Raw genomic sequence first — 23,295 nt, forward strand, 5'->3', positions numbered from 1 at the left:
GACAGAGAGACCCTTCAGCCATGCTTCACCACTTGTGAAGCTTTTTTCCTGCAGGTGGGGACCAGGGGCTTGAACCTGGGTCCCTGTGCACTCAACCACCCAGCCCTGAATACCCTATATTTAGAGATACTGGACTCTGTTGTAATCCAAGAGGTTACTTTGGCGTCTATCTAGTGTAGCTGTGGATCACTACCCATGCCTTCCTTGGGCCTCTGGAACTCTCCTTGAGATGAGTGTGGCTCCCCTGAAACAGCTGAGGACAGAGGTCTCCTCAGTCACCTCATTACACATAAAAGCAGAACAGGCTATGAAAAGTGCATGGAAGCTTTTTGAGATATGCATCAAGAAGTTACAGAGGTGAGGGGTTTAGGGGGGCGAAGCTGAGGGAGGATAAAAAGAAAACAGTGATAAATGACCTTACAGCACAAACTCAGCTCTCTCTGGCCTCTCTGCAAGCTTCAGCGCCTCGTGCATGCCGGCAGCCGACAGCTTCCGGTTGATATTCCGGTACTGGCACTGGAGCAGGCTGCGATAGGTGGTCCTCAGGTCCCGGTTGAAGAAGGCATATATAAAAGGGTTAATGAGAGAGTTTGCATAACCCAGCCACAGAAATGTCCTCTCCACCCACAGCGGGATGCAGCTGCAGGAAGTGCCACAGATGAAGGGCCTGGCCGTCGAGAGGAGGAAAAAGGGCAGCCAGCACACTGTAAAAGCCCCGACGATGATCCCCAAGGTGGTGGCTGCTTTCTGTTCCCTCTTAAAGATGGAAATATTTTTCCTTTCGTGTTTGAGGAGTCTGGAAAGGTTTGCACACTCCTCCACCTCTTTCTGGAGCTTGACTATGCCGTTCAGGGAGATGATGCTGTCTGGCTCCTCCACACGCGGGAAGCCCGGGAACTTGTGCTTGGCCGCGCTCTTCCTGGCGGCCTTGTAGATCTGGTAGTACATGAAAAGCATAACCGACATGGGGATATAAAATGCCACCGCAGTGGAGTAGATAGTGTAGCCGAAATCCTGGCTGATCAGACACACCTTGTCATCATTGACGTTCTGGGCCCAGCCAAAGAGCGGGGGTAAGGTGATGGAGGCCGACAGTAGCCAGACAGAGAGGATCATCTTGGCCATGCATTTCCCATTCTGCCTCACCGGGTATGTCAGCGGCCTTGTGATCCCCAGATACCTGGGACAGAAGCAGGGAGAGAACAGGTGAATACTGTGACCACACTCCCTCCTCCACTTCCAGGAAGGTAGTACCCCCTTGGGGGCCAGGCAGTGGTGCATCCAGTTAAGCACTCACATTACCATGAGCAAGGGCCTAGGTTGAAGCTCCTGGCCCCCACCTGCAGGATAAAAGCTTCATGAGTGGTGAAGCAGGCTGCAGGTGTCTTTCCTCCTAACTCCCCCTCTCCTCTCAATTTCTCTCTGTCTCTATCCAACAATAAATAAAATAAATAAAAATAGGCCATTCTTTTTTTTTAAAAAAAAAAGGAAGTACTACCCTCTGAACACTGGCCTTGAAATCCAGTAGTCCCTTTCTCATAGCTGTCCTTCTAGAGAGACACAAATCAACACCATTTTTGCAGAAAGGAAAACAAAGGCTCTGAGGTGTCAGTTATCAATATTCCATGTCAGGTCACACAGTAAGTCAGAGGCAGGGACAGATTCAACCTTAAAAAAAAAACTTCTGCCTTGGGCTGGAGAGACAGCATAATGATTCTGCAAAAGCTTTTCAACCCTGAGGCTTTGAGGTCCCCTGGTTAAATCCCCAGCACTAATATAAGCCAGAACTGAGCAGTGTTTTGGTCTTTCACTCTGGGTAACTTTCCCTCTGTGTCTACTCTTTCTCATTAAAATAAAATTATATATATATATATATATATATATATCCTCCAGGGTTATTGCTGGGGCTCGTTGCCTGTACTACAAATCTACTGCTCCTGGAAGCTATTTTTTTCCACTTTGTTGCCCTTGTTGTTTATTGTTGTTGCTGGTGTCATTGTTGTAGAATAAGACAGAGAGAAATGGAGAAAGGCTGGGAAGACAGAGAGGGGAGAGAAAGATAGACACCTGCAGACCTGCTTTACCACCCGTGAAATGACCCCCCTGCAGGTGGGGTGCCAGAGGCTGGAACTAGAATCCTTACGTTAGTCCCTGTGCTTTGCACCATATGTGCTTAACCTGCTGTGTTACTGCTCAGGCCCCTAAAAATATTTTTAAATTTTTTTAAAAACTCTTATGCCTTTAGTACCAGCAGAGGCATTTTTCTATTCTGTAGCTTCTATCACTTTGTTGCGTTGTCAATGCACTAAAATTTCAACATCCTTCTCACCAACCCACATGACAACAGCCAAGAACAATATGTCAAGCCTGATATGAGATGTTGTGACATATTCTCAAGAATTAACCAAGATCTACCAGCACTCTGACATTATACACCCGCTGTTATCCTCACTTATCTCCATTCAAGCCTTGCTTTTAATTCATTTTAATTCCCTCTGCACTGTAGCAAAGGCCTTATTTTATTTTATTTTATTTTATTTTATTGCAAAAGCATTTCTTTAAGATCATAGAGATTTGTGAGATAATAAGATGTCCAAAGGCCTTTTGGAATGGAAGTAACAAGGTTTTTTTGTTTGTTTTCTCTCCAGGATCCCAGGAAATTTTCATTCTAGAGCAAGGTTAAAAACAAACAGAAAATAGAAAATAGCCTGTGGGCTGGAGAGATAGTATGATGGTTATGCAAAAGACTTTCATGCCTGAGCCTCTGAGGTCCTAGGTTCAATCCCCAGCCAGAGCTGAGCAATGCTCTGCTTCTCTCTCTATCTCTTTCCCATTAAAATAAAATACTGCTGCTTTATCTCTTCTCATAAGAAGGATCATGGGGTAGGGACCTGGGAAGATGGCGGAATGAGAAGCTGCTAGTGGCTTGAGCTCTGACCACATCTACTGGAAACGGTAGGATTTTTTGCCTTTAGTAGGCCAGTCAACAAGGGGTCCTAGCGGTGACACCAAGGAGGTGACTGTAACTCAATTTGGGTTAGAAAATAGAGTAAAAAGAAAGGGGAAATTTTTTTCTTTTAAATTATTATTCCTGAATAATTTTTCTTTTAAATTAAGATTCCTGTCCCACCAGGGGGTGTCATTCATTCTAATTCTATTCCCTTCTGAAACCTTTGGCCTCTTTCCTTTCTAAGTAGCCAACCAGCTGCCTCTGCTCAGGGGGCCTGAGGCAGTCTGGAGCCATCCAAGCTGAAGACAGGACAGTTTTTTCACTCTGTTCTATTTTATTATCAATACAAGATAAACATGTACCCTTTCCCCCTCTCCTTCAGGTTGACCAGAATTAACTCTTAGTGTATTTTCCATTGCTAGGGGACTGGGTGTCATATTCACTGCTAAAATAACTTGTTTTACTTTTCCTACCGCCCCTACCCATTCTCTCACTTCCCACCACATAGCTAATTAAATAATAAAAAATAAATAAATAAATAAATAACTCTTTCCTTTCACTGCTTTTATTACTGTTCTTTTTCTTATCTTTTTCTTTTTTCTCTCTCTCTTTTTTCTTCTTTTCTCATTCTTGTCATCCTTTCTTCCTTCCTCCTTCAGATTTCTTTTTTTTTAATTTATTTTATTTATTTATTCCCTTTTGTTGCCCTTGTACTCCTTCAGCTTTCTGAATTCACTGATACACTTTTAGGATTTATTTTGGGGAAGAAATCTGACTAAGAGTGGACTCTCTCTGAGTATATCTTTACTCTAATTCCCTTTCTCCTTTAGCTACCCCTAGAATATACAGTGGATAGTAGATTTGCATAACTGTCTATTCCTGCTACTCTTGTCTAGTCCTGAGATTTTTTTTTTCCCTTTTCTTTCTTAAAAATCAGCTGCCTCTGCTCAGGAGGCTTGAGGCAAACTGGGAACAGGTTTTTTACCCAGCTCTATTTTATTATTAATATTATATAAAGGTGTATCTCTCCCCCCCCCCTTTAGGTTGACCAGAATTAACTCTTAGGGTATCTTTCATTGCTAGGGGACTGGGCATCTTATCCACTGTTTCAGTACTCCTACCTCCTCTACAGACTCTCCCTTTCTACCTCCTCCTAGGTAATTAATAAAATAAAATAAAATATAAAATAAATTAATCAATTAAAAAACTTTCCTTTCACTGCTCTTTTATTACAGATCTTTTTCTTATCTTTTTTTTTATCTTGTCTTCCTTTCTTCCCTCCTTCTTAAGGGTTGAGACCCCCAAGGAAAATACTGATTATCTTGAGGCAATTAGAGAACTGAAAGCTGAAATAGCTGAACTGAGGAAAGCTGAGGGAAGGGAAAGCAGACTAACAGAAGCAGAAAACAGAACTAGTCAGACAGAGGATGAGTTAGAGAAAACTAAGAAAGAGGTGAAAGAGCTCAAAAAGAGATTGAGAGACACTGCAAACAACAACAGAGACATATGGGATGATCTCAAAAGAAGTAACATTCGTATAATGGGCCTGCCAGAGGAAGAAAGAGAGGAAGGGGAAGAAAACATTCTAGAGGAAATTACAGAAGAAAACTTCCCAGATCTGAATAACAGACAGGACATTAAGATTCAAGAGGCCCAGAGAGGTCCAAACAGAATCAACTGAGACCTGAAGACACCAAGACACATCATACTCACAATGAGAAGAAGTAAGGGTAAAGAAAGGATCCAAAAGGCTGCAAGAGAAAAAAAAAAGTCACATACAGGGGAAAACCCATAAGACAATCAGCAGACTTCTCCACTCAAACTCTAAAATCCAGAAGAGAATGGCAAGATATCTATGGAGCCCTGAATGAAAAAGGGTTTCAGTCAAGGATAATATATCCTGCTATACTTTCATTCAAACTTATTGATATGCTTCTAGTTCTGCTTCTGGGATCTAGTTCTGCTTCTGTTACATTGCTTGACATTGTGGTCTATTTACATGGTCTTTTCTGTTACATTGGTTTGGTCTCACTCTCCCCCGCTGGGAGATTTGGTTTAGCCCTTGCTAGTTTTCGTGCTTCTCTCTTCTCCCTGCCCCCTACCCTATGTACTTCCTGAGTTCCTGCAGCTGCCACCAGAGGAGAAAGATGGAGGACGACATGGTGTGGTGATCAGACTTGTCTTTAAATCGTTGCTCTCAAATAAACAAATACAACTTCTCTGCTCAGCCGTGTGTCTGCGAGTCTCTGTCTACCGCCACGAAGCTAGCCTGGCCTACTGGCACCCCGCACTCTGATGACACAAACTAGATGGAGGGATCAAAACCTTCTAAGACAAACAACAGTTAAAGGAAGCAACCATCACCAAACTGGCCCTGAAAGAGGTTCTAAAAGACCTCTTATAAACAAGAACATCACTATAATACTTGCAATATATCAGAGCAAACAAAAAAAATTTTTTTGAACAATGGCACTACAATACATTAAATCCATAATATCAATAAATGTCAATGGCTTAAACTCACCCATCAAAAGGCACAGAGTGGGGGGAGGATCAGAAAACATAACCCAACCATATGCTGCTTGCAAGAATCCCATCTGACACAACAAGATAAACACAGACTTAAAGTGAAAGGATGGAAAACTATCCTACAGGCTAACGGACCACATAAAAAGGCAGGAATAGCCATTCTCATCTCAGACACAATAGATTTTAAATTAAATAAAGTAATAAAAGATAGGCAAGGACATTACATAATTATTAGAGGATCAATCAGCCAAGAAGACTTAACAATTATTAACATCTATGTACCCAATGAGGGACCATCTAAATACATCAAGCACCTACTGAAAGAATTTCAAAAATACATCAATAGTAATACAATAATAGTGGGAGACTTCAATACCCCAGTCTCACAGACAGATCAACAAAGCAGAGAATCAACAAAGATAAAAGAGAATTAAATGAAGATATTGACAGACTAGACCTCTTGGACATTTTCAGAGTCCTTCACCCCAAAAAACTGGAATACACCTTCTTTTCAAATCCACATAACATATCCTCAAAGACAGACCACATGTTAGGCCACAAAGACAGCATCAATAAATTCAAGAGCATTGAAATCATCCCAAGTATCTTCTCAGACCACACTGGAGTAAAACTAACATTTAACAACAAACAGAAAATTATTAAAAATCACAGAATTTGGAAACTAAACAACATACTTTCTAAGAACCACTGGGTCAGAGAGTCACTCAAGCATGAAGTTCAAATGTTCCTGGAAACAAATGAAAATGAAGACACAACCTATCAAAATATTTGGGACACAGCTAAAGCAGTACTGAGAGGGAAACTTATAGCCATACAATCACATATTAAACAACAAGAAAAAGCTCAAATGAATGACCTTACTGCACACCTCAGGACTTAGAGGAAGAGGAACAAAGGAACCCTAAAGCAACCAGAAGGACAGAAATCACTAAAATTAGACCAGAAATAAACATTGAAAATAAAAGAACCATACAAAAGATCATTGAAGCCAAATGTTAGTTCTTTGAAAGATTAAAAAAAATTGACAAACCCCTAGCCAGACTCACCAAACAAAAAAGAGAGAAGACTCAAATTAATAGAATTGTAAACGATGGAGGAGATATCACAACTGACACCACAGAAATCCAGAGAATCCTGCGAAACTTCTATGAAGAACTATACGCCACCAAGCTAGAGAATCTGGAAGAAATCGAACAATTCCTAGAACCATATGCCCTTCCAAAACTGAACCAAGAAGAACTACAAAATCTAAATGCACCAATCACAGACAAAGAAATTGAAACCGTTATTAAGAACCACCCCAACAACAAAAGTCCAGGACCAGATGGCTCCCAATTAATTAATAAGAGTTTATTTTATGAAATTCTGTCAATTAGAAGGTTAGAAGAGAAAAAAAAATCAGGGCTCAATAGTGGCATGTCAGGTTAAGTGCACATTTTATTATCTCCAAGGAACCAGGTTCAAATCCCCACCTGCAGGGGGAAAGCTTTACAAGTGGTGAAGGATATATCTTCACAATGAAAATGAGTATTGATGCTACATTTTCAAAAGGCAAACTGAAGTACAGTTAAGAAGGAATAACTAACTACTTGAGAAGGTCAATGTGGAATGCCAAGGTTTAGTGCCCCCCTCTGGAAAGATAATATGTAAGAGACAAGAGTTGGTGAGAGGAAACAGGTTTATTTTCAGGCCCTAGCTATCTGATGGCAGACTCCTGTCCCCAAACACCATGATGTTTTCAGGAAAGAAAGGCTGGGGGTGGGGGGGGGACACTTGGGGACAGGAGTAGTGTGCTGAAAAATAAAGAAAGAATAAGTCAGCTTTGCTTATTCACTTGAGAGTATTCTTTATTTCAGCAAATATTAGAATATGGCTCTTTCTGTATGCCAAGTGCTGTTTTAAATGAGAGTATAGCAGTGAATAGATGAGACAAAAGTCTTACTTGCAGGCAGGTGACTGCACAGAGAACTAAGGCCTAAAGTAATGCTTCCAACTTCATTTCACAGCCACTGCCTGTCCTAGTCCTGGATAGAACTGACCCACAAGCAGATTCTCTGAGTTTGTTAGTTGTAACTAGGAAAATGTTTTAGTGCCCAACTAGAATGATGGATAAGTAAGAAGAAGGTTTTCCTAAAAACAAGAAGACTGGCAAATATAGAATTGAAAAGTGAAGTGAAAGCAGGAAGATTAAGAGAGTTAGGCGGAAGGGAGGGGTTGAAAGAGACAGAAAAGAGAAAGGTAAAACAGACTTGGCCTAATGTAATATTATTTGATATCTAAGTTTTCTAAATAAACTCTCCCTTTCTGTTTTGGCTCAGGAGAATACTTTCCCTGTTATTATTATTACTTTTTTTTTTGCCTTCAGGTTATTGCTGGGGCTCAGTGCCAGCACTACAAATTCAATGCTCCTGGCGGCTATTTTTCACATTTTATTGGGTAGGTAGAAAGAAATTGAGAGAGGAGGTACAGATAGAGAGGGAGAAAGACAGACACTTCAAACCAACTTCACCCCTTGTGAAGCAACCCCCTCTGCAGGTGGTGAGCCTGGAGCTGTAGCAGGAATCCTTGTGTGTGTCCTTGTGCTTAATACTAAGGTGCACTTGACCCAGTGTGCCACTGCATGGGCCCCTTTCCCACGTTTCTTTCCAGAACATCTTTGTAGACTTTCTCCTTTTGGATTAACTCCTGGCTCTCTACTAGCTCCTGAGGATTTAGTCTTTTGCCCCATCCTTGGTTCCTAATTCCCCAAACAGCTTTCTCTAGGACTTGAACTTCATCATCTCTGCTTGTCTGTAGCCAGAGACATAAACTGCTTGTTTTCAAGCTTATTTCTGACTTCCAGGACAGCAATCCAGATGGAGGGAGGCCCAACTAGAGATCAGCTCATACACTTCCCTATGTGACCACCAGATGGAACCATCCAACCATTTTACCCAGTTTACTTGAGGGTTGGAATGATGGCTAATACCACAGACATGTTGGATGGAAGGAGGATCACTCAACAGGAAAATTCTATTGTATTTATGGGAATATATAAAAAGCTAGCAAGCCTGAAATTCCCAACCTGGTAAGAAGGTTCTATGTTCAAGAAAATTTCCTTAATTTGCCCTTTGACTCCATCCCCCTTTGTGTGTGTGTGCCAGCGACTGTCTTCTGTACAACCCTTCTATGACTGGCATTTATAATACAGAGCTCTCAAATTAACAGTCCTGAGAGATTTACTGACAACATCTCATAATATTAGATCATCCCAAAAGAGTGCATATATCACAGTTCTGAAGGCAGGGCTACTAAGCAGCAGCAGTTGTGTTTCTCTCCTCTCCAATCCCAGGTCAACTAAGAATACCAAAGGAGACCACCTGGGACCTCAACAAAACAGGACTAGAACAACTTCAGGAACCCATAAAATCATCAGTGAATGCAAATACCTGTGGCCTGTGGACAGAGAGAAGCATAGGGAGAGATTAAGTGGCTGATAACAGTCCAGCAGTTTACCAGTTGAGACACACCTCCAATCTGTTTCACCAACAAAAAGACTGCTGAAGGGAGGAGAGGACTCCCCAAAGACTCTCCAAATGCAACTGTGTGTCTCCATTGCTACTGCCCTCAGAATCTGGAGTGGGGGGCTGAGCTGACACCAGGAGTCAGAGAACCAAAGAGGAAACTCAGGAGAAGATATGTATATCTCCATGGCTTGGCAGGGCGGCTGTGAAAGTCTCTTTGTATAACCCCTGGATTATCTCTGCCCCACCCTGTTTTACCTCTTGGTCTGGAGTCAGTTACTAAAATAAGAAGCCTACTTATAGTTTAAAACCCCTCAGGCTTCCATAGCCAACAGGAAAGAAAAGGAGCAAAAGAAGGTTTTAAGGCACTGTGCTCCAACTCATGGACTAAATAATATTGAAACAACTATCAATTTCTATAACTGTGAAGACTTTAATTACCTTACTTAGACACAAGTCAATCCAGGCAATAGTGATCAATAATTTGAAAAGTACTTAGAGAGGAACCTCATAAAATACTATATAAAATGGTTAAAGCAAAAAGAAGAAATACTGGAGAAATGAACCAGGACAAGAGTCCAGCTAAAAGCCCCCCAAAGGTTGAAGCACAAATTAATGAGATCAACATCCAAACACTAGTTAAAGAAATAATCACAGAAGTGAGTAAAGAGTTTGAAAGAATTGTCATCAGAAATGCAGAAACAACAAATGAGACTCTGGAAGAAAACACTAATTATTACAAGGTTATTAGAAAACTGAAATCTGAAATAGCTGAACTAAGAATACAAGTAGCTGAACAAGCTAAGACAGTATCAGAACAGGGCAACAAAATAGATGAACTCCAGAAAACAGCAGAGAGCAGAGAGAATAGAATCAATGAGGCTGAAGACAGAACTAGCAAGATCGAGGATGAATTAGAGACAACTAAAAAAGAAGTAAGAGATCTCAAAAAGAGATTAAGAGATGCTGAAAACAACAAGAGGGACCTATGGGATGACTTCAAAAGAAACAATATATGCATTATTGGCATACCAGAGGAAGAAAAAGAACAAGAGGAAGAAAGCATTCTCCAGGCCATAATAGCTGAAAACTTCTCTAGTCTAGACAACATCAAAGACATAAAGATTCATGAAGCCCAGAGGGTCCCAAACAGAATTAACCCAGACTTAAAGACACCAAGATATATCATATTTCGAACAGAAAGGAATAAGGATAAAGAAAGGATCCTGAAGGCTGCAAGAGAAAAACAAAGAGTCGCTTACAGAGGAAAGCCCATCAAATTAGCAGCAGACTTTTTCAAACAAACACTACAAGCCAGAAGAGAATGGCAAGATATCTATGGAGTACTAAATGAGAAAGGCTTTCAACCAAGAATACTATATCCTGCTAGACTGTCATTCAGACTAGATGAAGGCATAAAAACCTTCTCAGATAAGCAACAGTTGAAAGAATCAACTATCACCAAGCCTGCCCTGAAAGAAGTCCAAAAGGTCTCCTATAAACAGTTAGACCACCATAAATAGGCCATCGACCAGAACACTCTAAAAATCTACAAGAATGGCACTGAAATATCTTCAGTCTATACTATCAATAAATGTCAATGGCCTAAATTCAACTAATAAAAGGCACAGAGTAGGGAGTCAGGCGGTGGCGCAGTGGGTTAAGCGCACGTGGCACAAAGCGCAGGGACCGGCATAAGGATCCCGGTTCGAGCCCCCAGCTCCTCACCTGCAGGGGAGTCACTTCACAGGCGGTGAAGCAGGTCTGCAGGTGTCTATCTTTCTCTCCCCTCTCTCTCTGTCTTCCCCTCCTCTCTCCATTTCTCTCTGTCCTATCCAACAACAAAGCAACGTCAACAATGGCAATAATGACCGCAACGAGGCTGCAACAACTAGGGCAACAAAAAGGGGAAAAAATGGCCTCCAGGAGCGGTGGATTCATGGTGCAGGCACCGAGCCCAGCAATAACCCTGGAGGAAAAAAAAAAAAAAAAAGGCACAGAGTAGAAAGAAGGATCAGAAAACACAACCTAACAATATGCTGTCTACAGGAAACCCACCTAACTCAACAAAACAAACACAGACTCAAAGTGAAAGGATGGAAAACTATCATACAAGTCAATGGCCCACAGAAAAGGGCAGAAACAGTTATTCTCATATCTGACACAATACACTTTAAAACAAATAAAATTTTAAAAGATAGGGATGGACACTATTTAATGCTCAGAGGATCACTCAATTAAGTCACCCAGTGAGAAGCCATCTAAATACATCAAAGATCTAGTTAAAGAGCTACAGCAATATATTAACAGCAACACAGTCATAGTAGGGGACTTGAACACCTCATTCACTCAACTTGACATATCATCCAGGCAGAAAATCAATAAAGAAATGAGGGAGCTAAAGGACAGAAAAATGTAAGGATGCCAGTTCAAGGCCCTGGCTCCCCACCTGCAGGGGAGTCGCTTCACAAGCCGTGAAGCAGGTCTGCAGGTGTTTATCTTTCTCTCCTCTGTCTTCCCCTCCTTCCTTTGTCCATTTCTCTCTGTCCTATCCAACAACTTGATATCAATAATAACTACAACAATAAAACAACAAGGGCAACAAAAAGGGAATAAGTAAATAAAATAAGAAAGGAGGGAGGTAAATGAGATGGTATCCCATCAAGATCCCAACTGCATTTTTTTGGAGAATAGAACAAATGCTACAAATGTTTATCTGAAACTAGAAAAGACTTAGAATTGCCAAAACAATCTTGAAAAGAAAGAACAGAACTGGAGGTATCACACTCCAGATGTCAAGTTGTATTATGGGCCCATTGTAATCAAAACTGCTTGGTACTGGAACATGAATAGACACACTGACCAGTGGAATAGAACTGAAAGCCCAGAAGTAAGCCCCCACACCTATGGACATCTAATCTTTGACAAGGTGCCCAGACTATTAAATGGGGAAAGCAGAGTCTCTTCAACAAATGATGTTGAAAAAATGGGTTGAAGCATGCAGAAGAATGAAACTGAACCACTATATTTCACCAAATACAAAAGTAAATTCCAAGTGGATCAAGGATGTAGATGTTAGACCAGAAACTATAACATACTTAAAGGAAAATACTGGCAGAACACTTTTCCACATAAATTTTAAGGACATCTTCAGTGAAACAAATCCAATTACAAAGACTAAGGCAAGCATATACCTATAGGACTACATCAAGTTAAGAAGTTTCTGCACAGCAAAAGAAACTACTACCCAAACCAAAAGACCCCTCACAGAATGGAGAAGATCTTTACACGCCATACATCAGGCAGAAGTTGAAAAACAAGATCAGAAGTGAAAACACAAGTAGAACCTAAACTGGAATTGGCATATTCCACCAAGGTAAAAGACTCAGGTTGGTGGTGGGGAGAGAATACAGGTCCAAAAATGGTAACAGAGGACCTAATGGGGGTTGTATTGTTATATGGAAAACTGGGAAATATTATGCATGTACAAACTATTGTATTTACTGTCGAATGTAAAACATTAATTCCCCAATAAAGAAATTTAAAAATATATATTCAAAGTATCACAAAGCTCCAATTTTCCCTCCACATATCTAAAAATATTGTACAACTGCCACTGAATATTCCAGCAAAAGTTTGTTCCTTTCTCTAAATGGCTTTCAGGTAATTAAGTAAACATGCAAAGAGTGACAGAATACCTAAACAATGAAGAAAAATGACAAAATGCCTATTGGATATAACAGACCAGAAAAATGGCACAGCAGGCAGAGCACCGAATTTGCATATAAGTGGTCCTGAGGAGTCTAATCCTCAAGTCTGCCAGAACTCAGGCTTGCTCTTCAAGTAAATTTGTTTCATACCAGAGTGTTGCTTGGCTCTGGATTATAGTGGTGTTGGGGATTGACCTGAGATCTTGAGGTCTCAAGAATGAGTCCCTTTGGATAAACATTATGCTGTTTCCCCACCCTTCTTCTTCTTTTTTTTTTTTTTTTTTTTGTCATGATCAGGGCTTCACTTTGCTAGAATGGCTTTTTCATATAGAACGAGAGAATGAAAGACACCGTCTCCACTCCTCTCCCGGATCAAGTAGGAATACCAAAGGAGACCACCTGGGACTGAAACAAGACAGGACTAGAACAACTACAGGAACCCACCAAATCACCAGTGACTGCAAACACACATGGCTGGTGACAGAGAGGAGCCTAGGGAGAGACTAAATGGCTGGTAACAGTCCAAAAGTCTATCAGTTGAAACACCACCTCCAGTCTGTTCCACCAACAAGGGGACAGCTGAAGGGAGTAGAGAACTCCCCTGAGACTCACCAAGTGCAACTCTGAGTCTCCATTGCTACTGCCCTCAAAATCTGGAGCAGTGGCAGGGAGGGACACCGGGGGACAGAGATCTAACCAGGAAATTCAGGAGAAGACCTATACCTTGGTGGCATAGCTGTGGGGTTGTGAAAGTCTCTTTGCATAACTACTGGACTATCTCTGCCACACCCTGCCTTATCTCTTGGTTAGGAGTTAGTGATTAAGTTAAGAAGCCTACTTATAGTTAGAAACCCTCAGGTTCCCACAGCCTACAGAGAAGGAAAAAAAAAGAGGCTTTTAAATCACTGAGCTCCAACTCAGGAATTAAAATAATACAGAAACAACTGTCAACTTCCACCACTGTAAACCCTTTAATTACCTTACTTAGACACAAGTCAATCCAGACAAGAGTGATCAGTAATTTGAAAACTACTAAGAGAGGGAACTCATAGCATAATATATAAAATGGGTAAACCAACAAGAAGAAACATTGGAGAAATGAACCAGGACAACAGTCCTGCTAAAATTCCCCCTAAGGTGAAGCACAAAATAACGAGTTCAACATCCAAACATTAGCTAAGGAAATAATCACAGGAGTGAGTAAAGAGTTTGAAAAAATTGTCATCAGAAATACAGGAACAACAAATGAGAATATGGAAGAAAACACTATCTCAAGGATAGTGGAGAACACTAACTATCTCAAGGATAGTGGAGAACTCTCAGAAGGCTAGAAATGGACATACCCTATGATTCTGCAATTCCTCTCCTGGGGATATATCCTAAGGAACCCAACACACCCATCCAAAAAGATCTGTGTACACATATGTTCTTGGCAGCACAATTTGTAATAGCCAAAACCTGGAAGAAACCCAGGTTTCAACAACAGATCTTGGATGGACCTTGAAAAATTCATGTTAAGTGAAATAAGTCAGAAACAGAAGGATGAGTATGGGATGATCTCACTGTCAGGTATAAGTTGAAAAACAACATCAGAAAAGAAAACACTAGTAGAACCTGAACTGGAATTGGCCTATTGCACCAAAGTAAAAGACTCTGGGGTGGTTAGGTGGGGAGAATACAGATCCAAGAAGGATTCAGAGGACCTAGTGCGGGTTGTATTGTTATATGGAAACTGGGGAATGTTATGCATATAAAAACTATTGTAATTACTGTTGAATGTGAAACATTAATTCCCCAATTAAAAAAAAAAAAAAAGAAAGAAAGGAAAAAAAGAAAGAAAGACACCACACCCTCAACTTGCTCCAATGCAGTGGGTGCAGCCAAACAATTACTAATTTAAATAATGATTCTAAAATACTATATATTTAAAACTAGTACAGGACCACAGAAGTTAAAACTCTATAATTAGTCATAAATTGACTGTAACAGAACCCAGAAGTAGAAGAAATATATGTGACTTTTTTTATGGCAACTACAGCACCTCATTTGGCTGTGTCTAGAGTCTTGGAAACTTGACTACAACGCATTCTCCTACAAATGGGCCTTGAAAATTTGTTCAGAGATCCTAGGAAAGGCAATACAACTATTCATATACCCCAAATAAAGAAAGGTTCTTCTTTATTGGAAGTTCATCCTCTGTAGAGTATGCAGCTTGGGGAGGGATACATGCAACATGGAGTAGTGAGGGAGGAAGGGGACACCAATGTAGCCAGCCAGATCTGTTGAATCCTGGGTATCAATGACAGCTGTCACAGTCAGACTGCACTTACATCCACATAAGCGATTTAATTTAAGAAAGTTTATTATCTTGAATCAGTGCTCGACCAGACCTGCCAATATACGCGGATATCTTCGCCCACCCTGTTCAACGCTTGACGTCTCGTCATCCAATCTGGTCTCCTATGCCTACACTGAACTTCTCTGTTCCAGACTCTTGGAAACAGAGTTGGCAGCCAGCTGAGGTAAAGAACAAACACCTCATCACAGACCCCTGCAAGCATCAACCCGGCTTTGACCTAGCATGTTATGATTGGGCCCTCCTCAATCGGTATCGAACAGGCTATGGCCGGTGCGCCGGTGCGCCGCTATGTTCCATCGCTGGGGAGCCAGAGACTACCCGAACTGCCCCTGTGGCTACAGACAGACTATGTCCCACATAGTCAACAACTTCCACCTCTCCAGATTCAAAGGAGGTCTTGAAACTTTACATCAGGCTCAACCTGACGCTGTTGACTGGCTACAGAAGAAGGGCAAACGCTAGAAAAAGAAGTGGTAGCAGATTTGATATTCTTGAACTCTGACAACTGCCTAGCAATTGGAATAAAAATAAAACTGGCTTGCCTTCCTCCATACTCAGAAATAAATTCCAGATGGATTAAAAATTATACAAAAAAAATATGTCTAATTCCATGGATGGTGGAGTAGTGCTTTGAAGCCTTTCTCTCTCTCTCTCTCTCTCTGTCTCTGTGTCTGCGTGTGCGTGTGTCTATAAAGGATTTTAAACATTAGAACAAAATGCAATTTAGTGGCACTGATTATGGTGATCTATCCCCCAGAGAACATGTTTAAAAAGTATGGTTGAAAGATAGTTCAACTCATAGGGTGTGAGTTATCCAGGATTCTACCTCTGACACCACACGGGGAAAAACATCGGCAGCTTGAGAGCTTCATGGATGCTTTGGTGTTTGCCTTTGTCTCTCTCCTTCTCTCTTGAAGTGTAAAATTGGGGGCTGGGGAGGCCACTGGGCTAGTTATGGTGAATGTGAGGGTCTCTGTTCATTTCTTAGGGCTGCATACATATCTTTAATCTAAATTTTACTTCAATATTTTAATTCTTAACTTTTTACAACTAAATATATAAAAAATTTTAATTATATGGTCAAAATAAAAGATTTATGAGTATTCTGTGATTCCAAAGTCATCTAACTAATATTGTCAATAAAGACAATCTTTAACAAGCTGATAATTAAATCTTAGATTGCTTTATTTGATTAATTTGTCAAAAGTGTTTTATTACATTCATAAATTCACACAAAGGAAATGGAACTCAGTGCTTTTTAAAATCCCATAATTACTATATAAAGTAATGTTGGTATTTAGGGAAGTGATTGGACAAATTATACATTATCCCAAATCTTATATAGATTAATGTTACCTTAGAGTGTAAGAGGAGGAAGAAATCTAGATTGATTCTGAATATTTGCTAGTATGTGTGGCTAATATTTGTCATACTAACATTTATGCTTGCTATTAACTAGAAAGCAGGAAGCTTATAGAATCTTCAGAATTTCCATTTTGAACACATACAAATATTAAAATGCAGTAAATCTCAGATATAAAAGCACCAAAGTGTTACATAATTGAGAAATGTATGCAATACACATTAGGGGTCCCATTACAGTAGCAGTTTGTAGAAAAGGTGGATCAGGGAGTTATAAACTGCATAGAGAGAGGTTCAGAAGCAAATTCATACTGCTTCATAAAAATTAGATATAATAGTTCATAATTGAATGGCTTTGCTTGAATTTTGTTGTTATGGAGTATAATTTAGTGGGGAAGGACCAGGTGTTCAAAAATACAGTGGATTTTAGAGTGTTGGGATAAAAATGCTTTGCAAACTTTGAAAAAACTTTCACAAGAAACTCTTCCCTATGGTAGATAAAATCTACTGGGATCTCCAGTTTTGTTTGTTGTTTGCCTCCAGGATTATCACTGGGGCTCCATGTTCCTGTACTACAAACCCACTACTCCTGGAGGTCATTTTTCCCATTTTGTTGCCCTTGTTGTTGTTATTGTTGTCATTGCTGTTGTTGTTGGATAGGACAGAGAAAAATTGAGAGAAGAGGGGAAGATAGAGAGTGGGGAAGAAAGATAGATACCTGCAGATCTGCTTCACTGCCTGTGAAGTGACAACCCTGTAGGAGGGGAGCCCGGGGCTGGAACCAGGATCCTTACGCTGGTCCTTACACTTAGTGCTTAGTTAGTGCTGTTAACCCACTACGCTACCATCCCGCTCTCCAATCTTGTTTTAATAATTGGTTTAGAGTTGTTAGAATCACACTGGAGCTTCTAAAATATACAGAATCCAGTCAGATTTTTCTTTCAACTATCTAGAAACCTGGTGTGTGTGTGTGTGTATGTGTCTGTGTGTGTGTGCATGCATTTGTTTTTATATAGTAATTTACAAAAGTACTTGTATCTCTCTGTCCTATGATAGGTGTGCATGATACCCACTGCCATGGTATGTTCATCCTGTAGATTCTTACAGGTAACAGTGAATGTTTTATAAGGAGCACTGAATACTGAATAACCCAGTGCTGTGTTTTTGACAAAACATGATTCTCTCAAACTAATACTGGGTTGAATAAGCAGGGCAGGGGTTGAGGATCAGGGAGAAGATTGTTCAAACCTTATCTCTGTTGGGAGGGGTCGTCAATGACAATGAAAATGTATTGGGAAAATTTGGGGTCTGGAAATGTAATCCTTTATGTGGTGTGATATGGAGAGAATTTCACTTTCTATACCTTTAAGTGATGTAAAAAGTTATGACTTGTGCAGTGAGTGTAATAGATAAGTTTAGCTTTAAAAAGGCAAGTTGGCAGTCGGGCAGTAGTGAAGTGGGTTAAGCACAAGTGACGCAAAGCGGAAGAACTGGATAAGGCATAAGGATCCCAGTTCAAGCCCCCGGCTCCCCACCTGCAAGGGAGTCCCTTCACAGGTGGTGAAAAGCAGGTTTACAGGTGTCTATCTTTCTCTCACCCTCTTTGTCTTCCCCATTTCTCTCTGTCCTATCTAACAATGACACCAGCAATTGTTGGATAGTATGCCAGCTCCCTCTGGCTTCTGCTTAACCATATGCCTATATAGGGATAGATTTAATCCCATTCAAAGCTTTGGTCTATTTACATAAATCACTTTTACATTTACATAAAGCACTCCCTCCAGGGCATTGGTGGTTCAGTGATAGGATTCTCACCTGCTCCACCCCCTCCTTGTCACACTCTGATTTTCACCAGTCACTTTTCTCTCCACCCTCTCTATGTCACATCCTGTTTCCACCCTACTTGGCAAGTATATATAAAGATAGCATTGTGAGTTTTACAGTACTTGAGTTTAGCTTAGCTCGTCTTAGATTGTGCTGCACCCTGCATGAATAAAGAGATACTGCCTACAGCTCAACCATGAGTCCCTGGTCGCCTGTTACCCGCCCGTGAAGCCAGCCCGGCGAAAACAACATAACCCGTCGAAAACAACATATGGCGCTACAACGTGGGACTGGACCTGCGCAACTCCCAGATAAGTGAAGACTTTGCCTACCTATGCACTATGGTCTTCTCTTCTACTTATGAAGAGGTTTGCCAAAGCCTCTACTGTTTCATTATGAGACAGTTTCTCTGTCTCTGGAACATTTTACTCTGGGCCACACTTCGGTTCCCTGACCAGGAACTTTGGTTTCTTATGACCGGGATCATAGAGCTTGGGAGATGCACGGAGATTTCTCCTTGGACTTTCTGGATTCCCTCTCCCATGTTTCCTGAGGAAAAGGACTACATTTTGCTCCAGGCCACAGTTTGGTTCTTTATGACCGTGATCGTAGACCTTGGGATATGCATGGGGATTTCCCCTGGGACTTTCTGGACTTCTTCTCGAATGTTTCCCATGGAGAAGAACTACTCTAGTTTGAGGAGCATTCTCCAGTACCCTGGCAGTTCCCAAGTATGGAGACACGTGGTTAGTTCTACTCTCCTGATTGGATTCTTTCTTCGATGGGAAGACGCTTTTAAAAATGGGTGCCTGAAGCAATCCAGCAGGAACAGTCAGAAGCACCCTAAATGGAATTTCGAGGAGCTTTTTGGACTAGGACACCCTCCAGGGACTCTTAATCCTACATGATGAGATCTTGATAATCTGGTTCAAGTTGCGTTTCATAAGAGAATGATTTGAATGACTGAATTTTTGTTTGACATTGACTTAAAAAAAAAAAATGCTGGATGCAGCCATGATTTCTAGAGACATCCAGAAACAATCCAAAAAACTGTTTTTTCCTCCTTTGATTTCTCTTTTATGTCTTGACATGAATCTGAAATGTTTAATCCTGAAAACTGTATGAGTTATGGGTGGGGCAGATAGTGCAATGATTATGTTAATTATTCTCATGCCTGAGGCTTTTAACCGTGGTTCTTCTGTTTACCTTTCCACATTATATTGAGTTTAAACTGTTTAAACAAACCTTAAAATCATACTAGAAAGGACTTCCAATTATAATGGAGTTATCAATTATAGTAAACTTCTAATCTGCTACAAGTTTTGTTTGACAAGTAAGTGAATTTCAGCTGTCAAGTCTTCACATGAAAAAGCATCTACTCAAATGAAAATTTCTGGAAATCCATTTGGACCCCTGTTCTCTGACATCGCCCACAAGATGGAATGACTACAAACACACCCCCGGAAACCAATGATGAGACCTGGCACGACCTGAAGAAACAGATTCACAGACTCCAAAGCTCACTCTCTACAGAAAAGCAGAATTCTGGTGGCCGACATTCCCCATCAAGACAGACGTGCAGCATTTCATCCTCTGGCATTTTCTTCTGTGGTCAGCTACTTTGGACTGACACCTCCATCGGACTTACTGGTACACGCTGCTGTGTTTCTCAAAGACTAACTTCAGCCAATTCCCTTGAGACTTTATAGACCATGTCCCCTCACCTGCAGGCTCTGTCCCAGAGGCAGAAAACTCCCCCTCCTTATTAGGTTATGCCCACAGAGGCATGAAGCGCCCTTTGAGGGAAGAGATGCCCCCAGAGGCATGAAGCATTCCCAGAGGCAAAAAATGCCCTTTCACCTGCTAGGCCTTGCCCTTTGAGGCAAGGAACGTTCCCCTTGGCATCACACTGGTTATTGCTGTTCGCCTATTTTGTTTTCCATGTCTTATGTCAGTTCTTTTGAAAACGCCTGTACGATATAGGTTTCTGTTCACCCCACAATGGCCATTAGTTAAAAAGAAAGGGGGAGATGTTGGATAGTATGCCAGCTCCCCCTGGCTTCTGCTTAACCATATGCCTATATAGGGATAGATTTAATCCCATTCAAAGCTTTGGTCTATTTACATAAATCACTTTTACATTTACATAAAGCACTCCCTCCAGGGCATTGGTGGTTCAGTGATAGGATTCTCACCTGCTCCACCCCCTCCTTGTCACACTCTGATTTTCACCAGTCACTTTTCTCTCCACCCTCTCTATGTCACATCCTGTTTCCACCCTACTTGGCAAGTATATATAAAGATAGCATTGTGAGTTTTACAGTACTTGAGTTTAGCTTAGCTCGTCTTAGATTGTGCTGCGCCCTGCATGAATAAAGAGATACTGCCTACAGCTCAACCATGAGTCCCTGGTCGCCTGTTACCCACCCGTGAAGCCAGCCCAGCGAAAACAACATAACCCGTCGAAAACAACAAGCAATAACTACAACAATAATAAAAAAGGGCAACAAAAGCAAAATTAAATAAATATAAAAATTTTTTTTAAAAAGTCAAGTTATCCAGACAACAACTTGGGTCCACCTGCATATTAGATGTCACGTGCAGGAAAGAACTAGTAAAATCATGGGCCCTTTGGAAAGTAACTAAAATACATATACTAGCTATCTACAAAACAGAGACCCCAAATCTTCATCTACAATATTCCAACCTTTAGGTTCATGATTAGTTAACAATTTGTTTGGCTTTATATGTTATCTCTTTTTTCAGCTATCAGGTTCTAGATGCTACCATGATGCCAAACAGACCTCCCTGGACAGACAACCCCACCAATGTGTCCTGGAGCCCTGGTTCCCCAGAGCCCTGCCCCACTAGGGAAAGAGAGAGACAGGTGGGAGTATGGATTGACCTACCAATGCCCAAGTTCAGTGGAGAAGCAATTACAGAAGGCAGACCTTCCACCTTCCGCACCCCATAATGACCCTGGGTTCATACTCCCAAAGGGATAAAGAATAAGAAAGCTATCAGGGGAGAGGATGGGGTAGAGAGTTCTGGTAGTGCCAACTGTGTGAAGTTGTACCTCTCTTATCCTATGGTTTTTGTTTCCTTTTTATAAATAACTTAAAAAAAAAGTCATTCTGTTTTGAGTGGACACAGTAGCAAACTAGGTAAAGCACATGTTACCATATGCAAGGACATGTGTTCAAGCAGGTGGTCCCCACCTGCAGAAGGAAAGTGTCATGAGTGGTGCTAAAGGTGTCTCTATCTCATTCTCACTTTATCCCCTTTCAGTGTTGACTTCTGTCTCTATTAGAACAAAAAAGTATTGGGGGGGGGCAGGCAGTAGCATAGTGGGTTAAGTGGGTTAAGTGCATAGTGCAAGCACCAGTATAAGGATCCAGGTTCGAGCCCCCCGGCTCCTCACCTGTATGGAGTGTCACTTCACAAGCGGTGAGGCAGATTTGCAAGTGTCTTTTTCTCCCCTTCTATGTCTTCCCCTCCTCTCTCAATTTCTCTGTCCTATCCAACAACAACAACAGCAATAACAACAACAATGATAAACAACAAGGGTAACAAAAGGAAAAAAGTAGCTCCCAGGAACAGTGGACTCATAGTGCAGGCACAGAGCCCCAGTGAGGCAAAATATAAATAAGTGTTTTTTAAAGTAAAAGTATGAGATGGCCAGGGAGTGGGGAGATTGTTTAAGTGCCTACATTACAATGCAAAAGGACCTGGGTTCAAGTCCCTGGTCCCCACCTGCAGGGATAAAGCTTCACAAGTGGTAAAGCATGGCTGCAGGTATCACTCTATTTTTTTCCCTTCCTATCTCCCTTCCCCTTCTCAATTTCTCTGTCACTATTATTTTTTTAATTTTTATTTATTTATTTTGTATATATGTATTTATTTTCCCTTTTGTTGCCCCTGTTGTTTTTCATTGTTGTTGTGGTTATTATTGTTGTTGTTACTGATGTCGTCATTGTTAGATAGGACAGAGAGAAATGGAGAGAGAAGGGGAAGACAGAGAGGCGGAGAGAAAGGTAGACACCTGCAGACTCACTTCACCACTTGTGAAACAACCCCCCTGCAGGTGGGGAGCCGAGGGTTCGAACCGGGATCCTTACTCCAGTCCTTGCGCTTTATGCCATGTGTCCTTAACCCTCTGCACTACTACCCGACTCCCTTTGTCTATATTATTATTCAATAATAAGTAAATAAAAATGCTTTTTAAAAAGGTAGAAGTATGTTTTTAAATATTTATTTGTTTATCCGTGAGTGAGAGAACCAGATTATTACTTTGTCACATACAATGTTGGGATTGAACTTGGGACCTCATGCTCTCAGTTCTGAGACTCTATGGCTAAATGACCTCCCATACTGCAAATCAAAACATGATTCTAAAAATCACGCTGAATTAATTTGCCATTAACCTAGAACTTGACCCATTCTCTAAAACCACTGCTATTGCTATCCTTTTAAACCATTTTCAATAATGTCTCCAAGCTTTAATTATAATTAAGACCAGTAACCAGTCTGAATTTTAAAGATTTGTTTAGGTTTTTTTTTCCTATAAAAAGAAGAGAGGAAAACAAAGCAAACAAACGAACAAACAAAAAAAGAGCATCACTCTGGTATATGTGATGCTAGGGTCTGAACGTAGGACCTCATGATTGAGATTCCAATGGTATATATATATATATATATGTGTGTGTGTGTGTGTGTAATATATATATATATATATATATATATATATATATATATATATGTATATATGAAACATTGAATAAACCATAGGATAAGAGGGGTACAACTCCACACAATACCAAACACCAGAACTCTGTATCCCATCCCCACCCCGGATAGCTTTCCTATTCCTTAACTCTCTGAGAGTATGGACCCAAGGTCATTGTGGGATGCAGAAGGTGGAAAGTCTGGCTTCTGTAATTGCTTCCCTGCTGAACATGGGTGTTAACAGGTTGATCTATACTCCCAGCCTCTCTCTCTCTTTCCGTAGTGGAAAAGGGCTCTGGGGAAGCAGAGCTC

The 23,295-nt window shown here is 40.9% G+C and overlaps 1 protein-coding gene across 2 annotated transcripts in view; it reads right to left on the minus strand.

Annotated features, from left to right (window-relative positions):
- The window catches only part of HTR7 (5-hydroxytryptamine receptor 7), a 146,761-nt gene that overhangs the window by 10,737 nt on the left and 112,729 nt on the right, over positions 1–23,295 (minus strand). Inside the window, exon 2 of one of the 2 annotated variants that reach the window (XM_007516809.3) lies at positions 422–1,180. In XM_007516809.3, coding sequence (XP_007516871.1) covers positions 422–1,180 — 759 coding nt within the window. Of the gene's footprint in view, positions 1–416; positions 1,181–23,295 lie in introns of both variants that reach the window. The other variant, XM_007516810.3, reaches the window with a different exon arrangement.

The sequence above is a fragment of the Erinaceus europaeus genome, chromosome 1 (assembly GCF_950295315.1).
Source record: "Erinaceus europaeus chromosome 1, mEriEur2.1, whole genome shotgun sequence".
Taxonomy (NCBI): Eukaryota; Metazoa; Chordata; class Mammalia; order Eulipotyphla; family Erinaceidae; genus Erinaceus; species Erinaceus europaeus.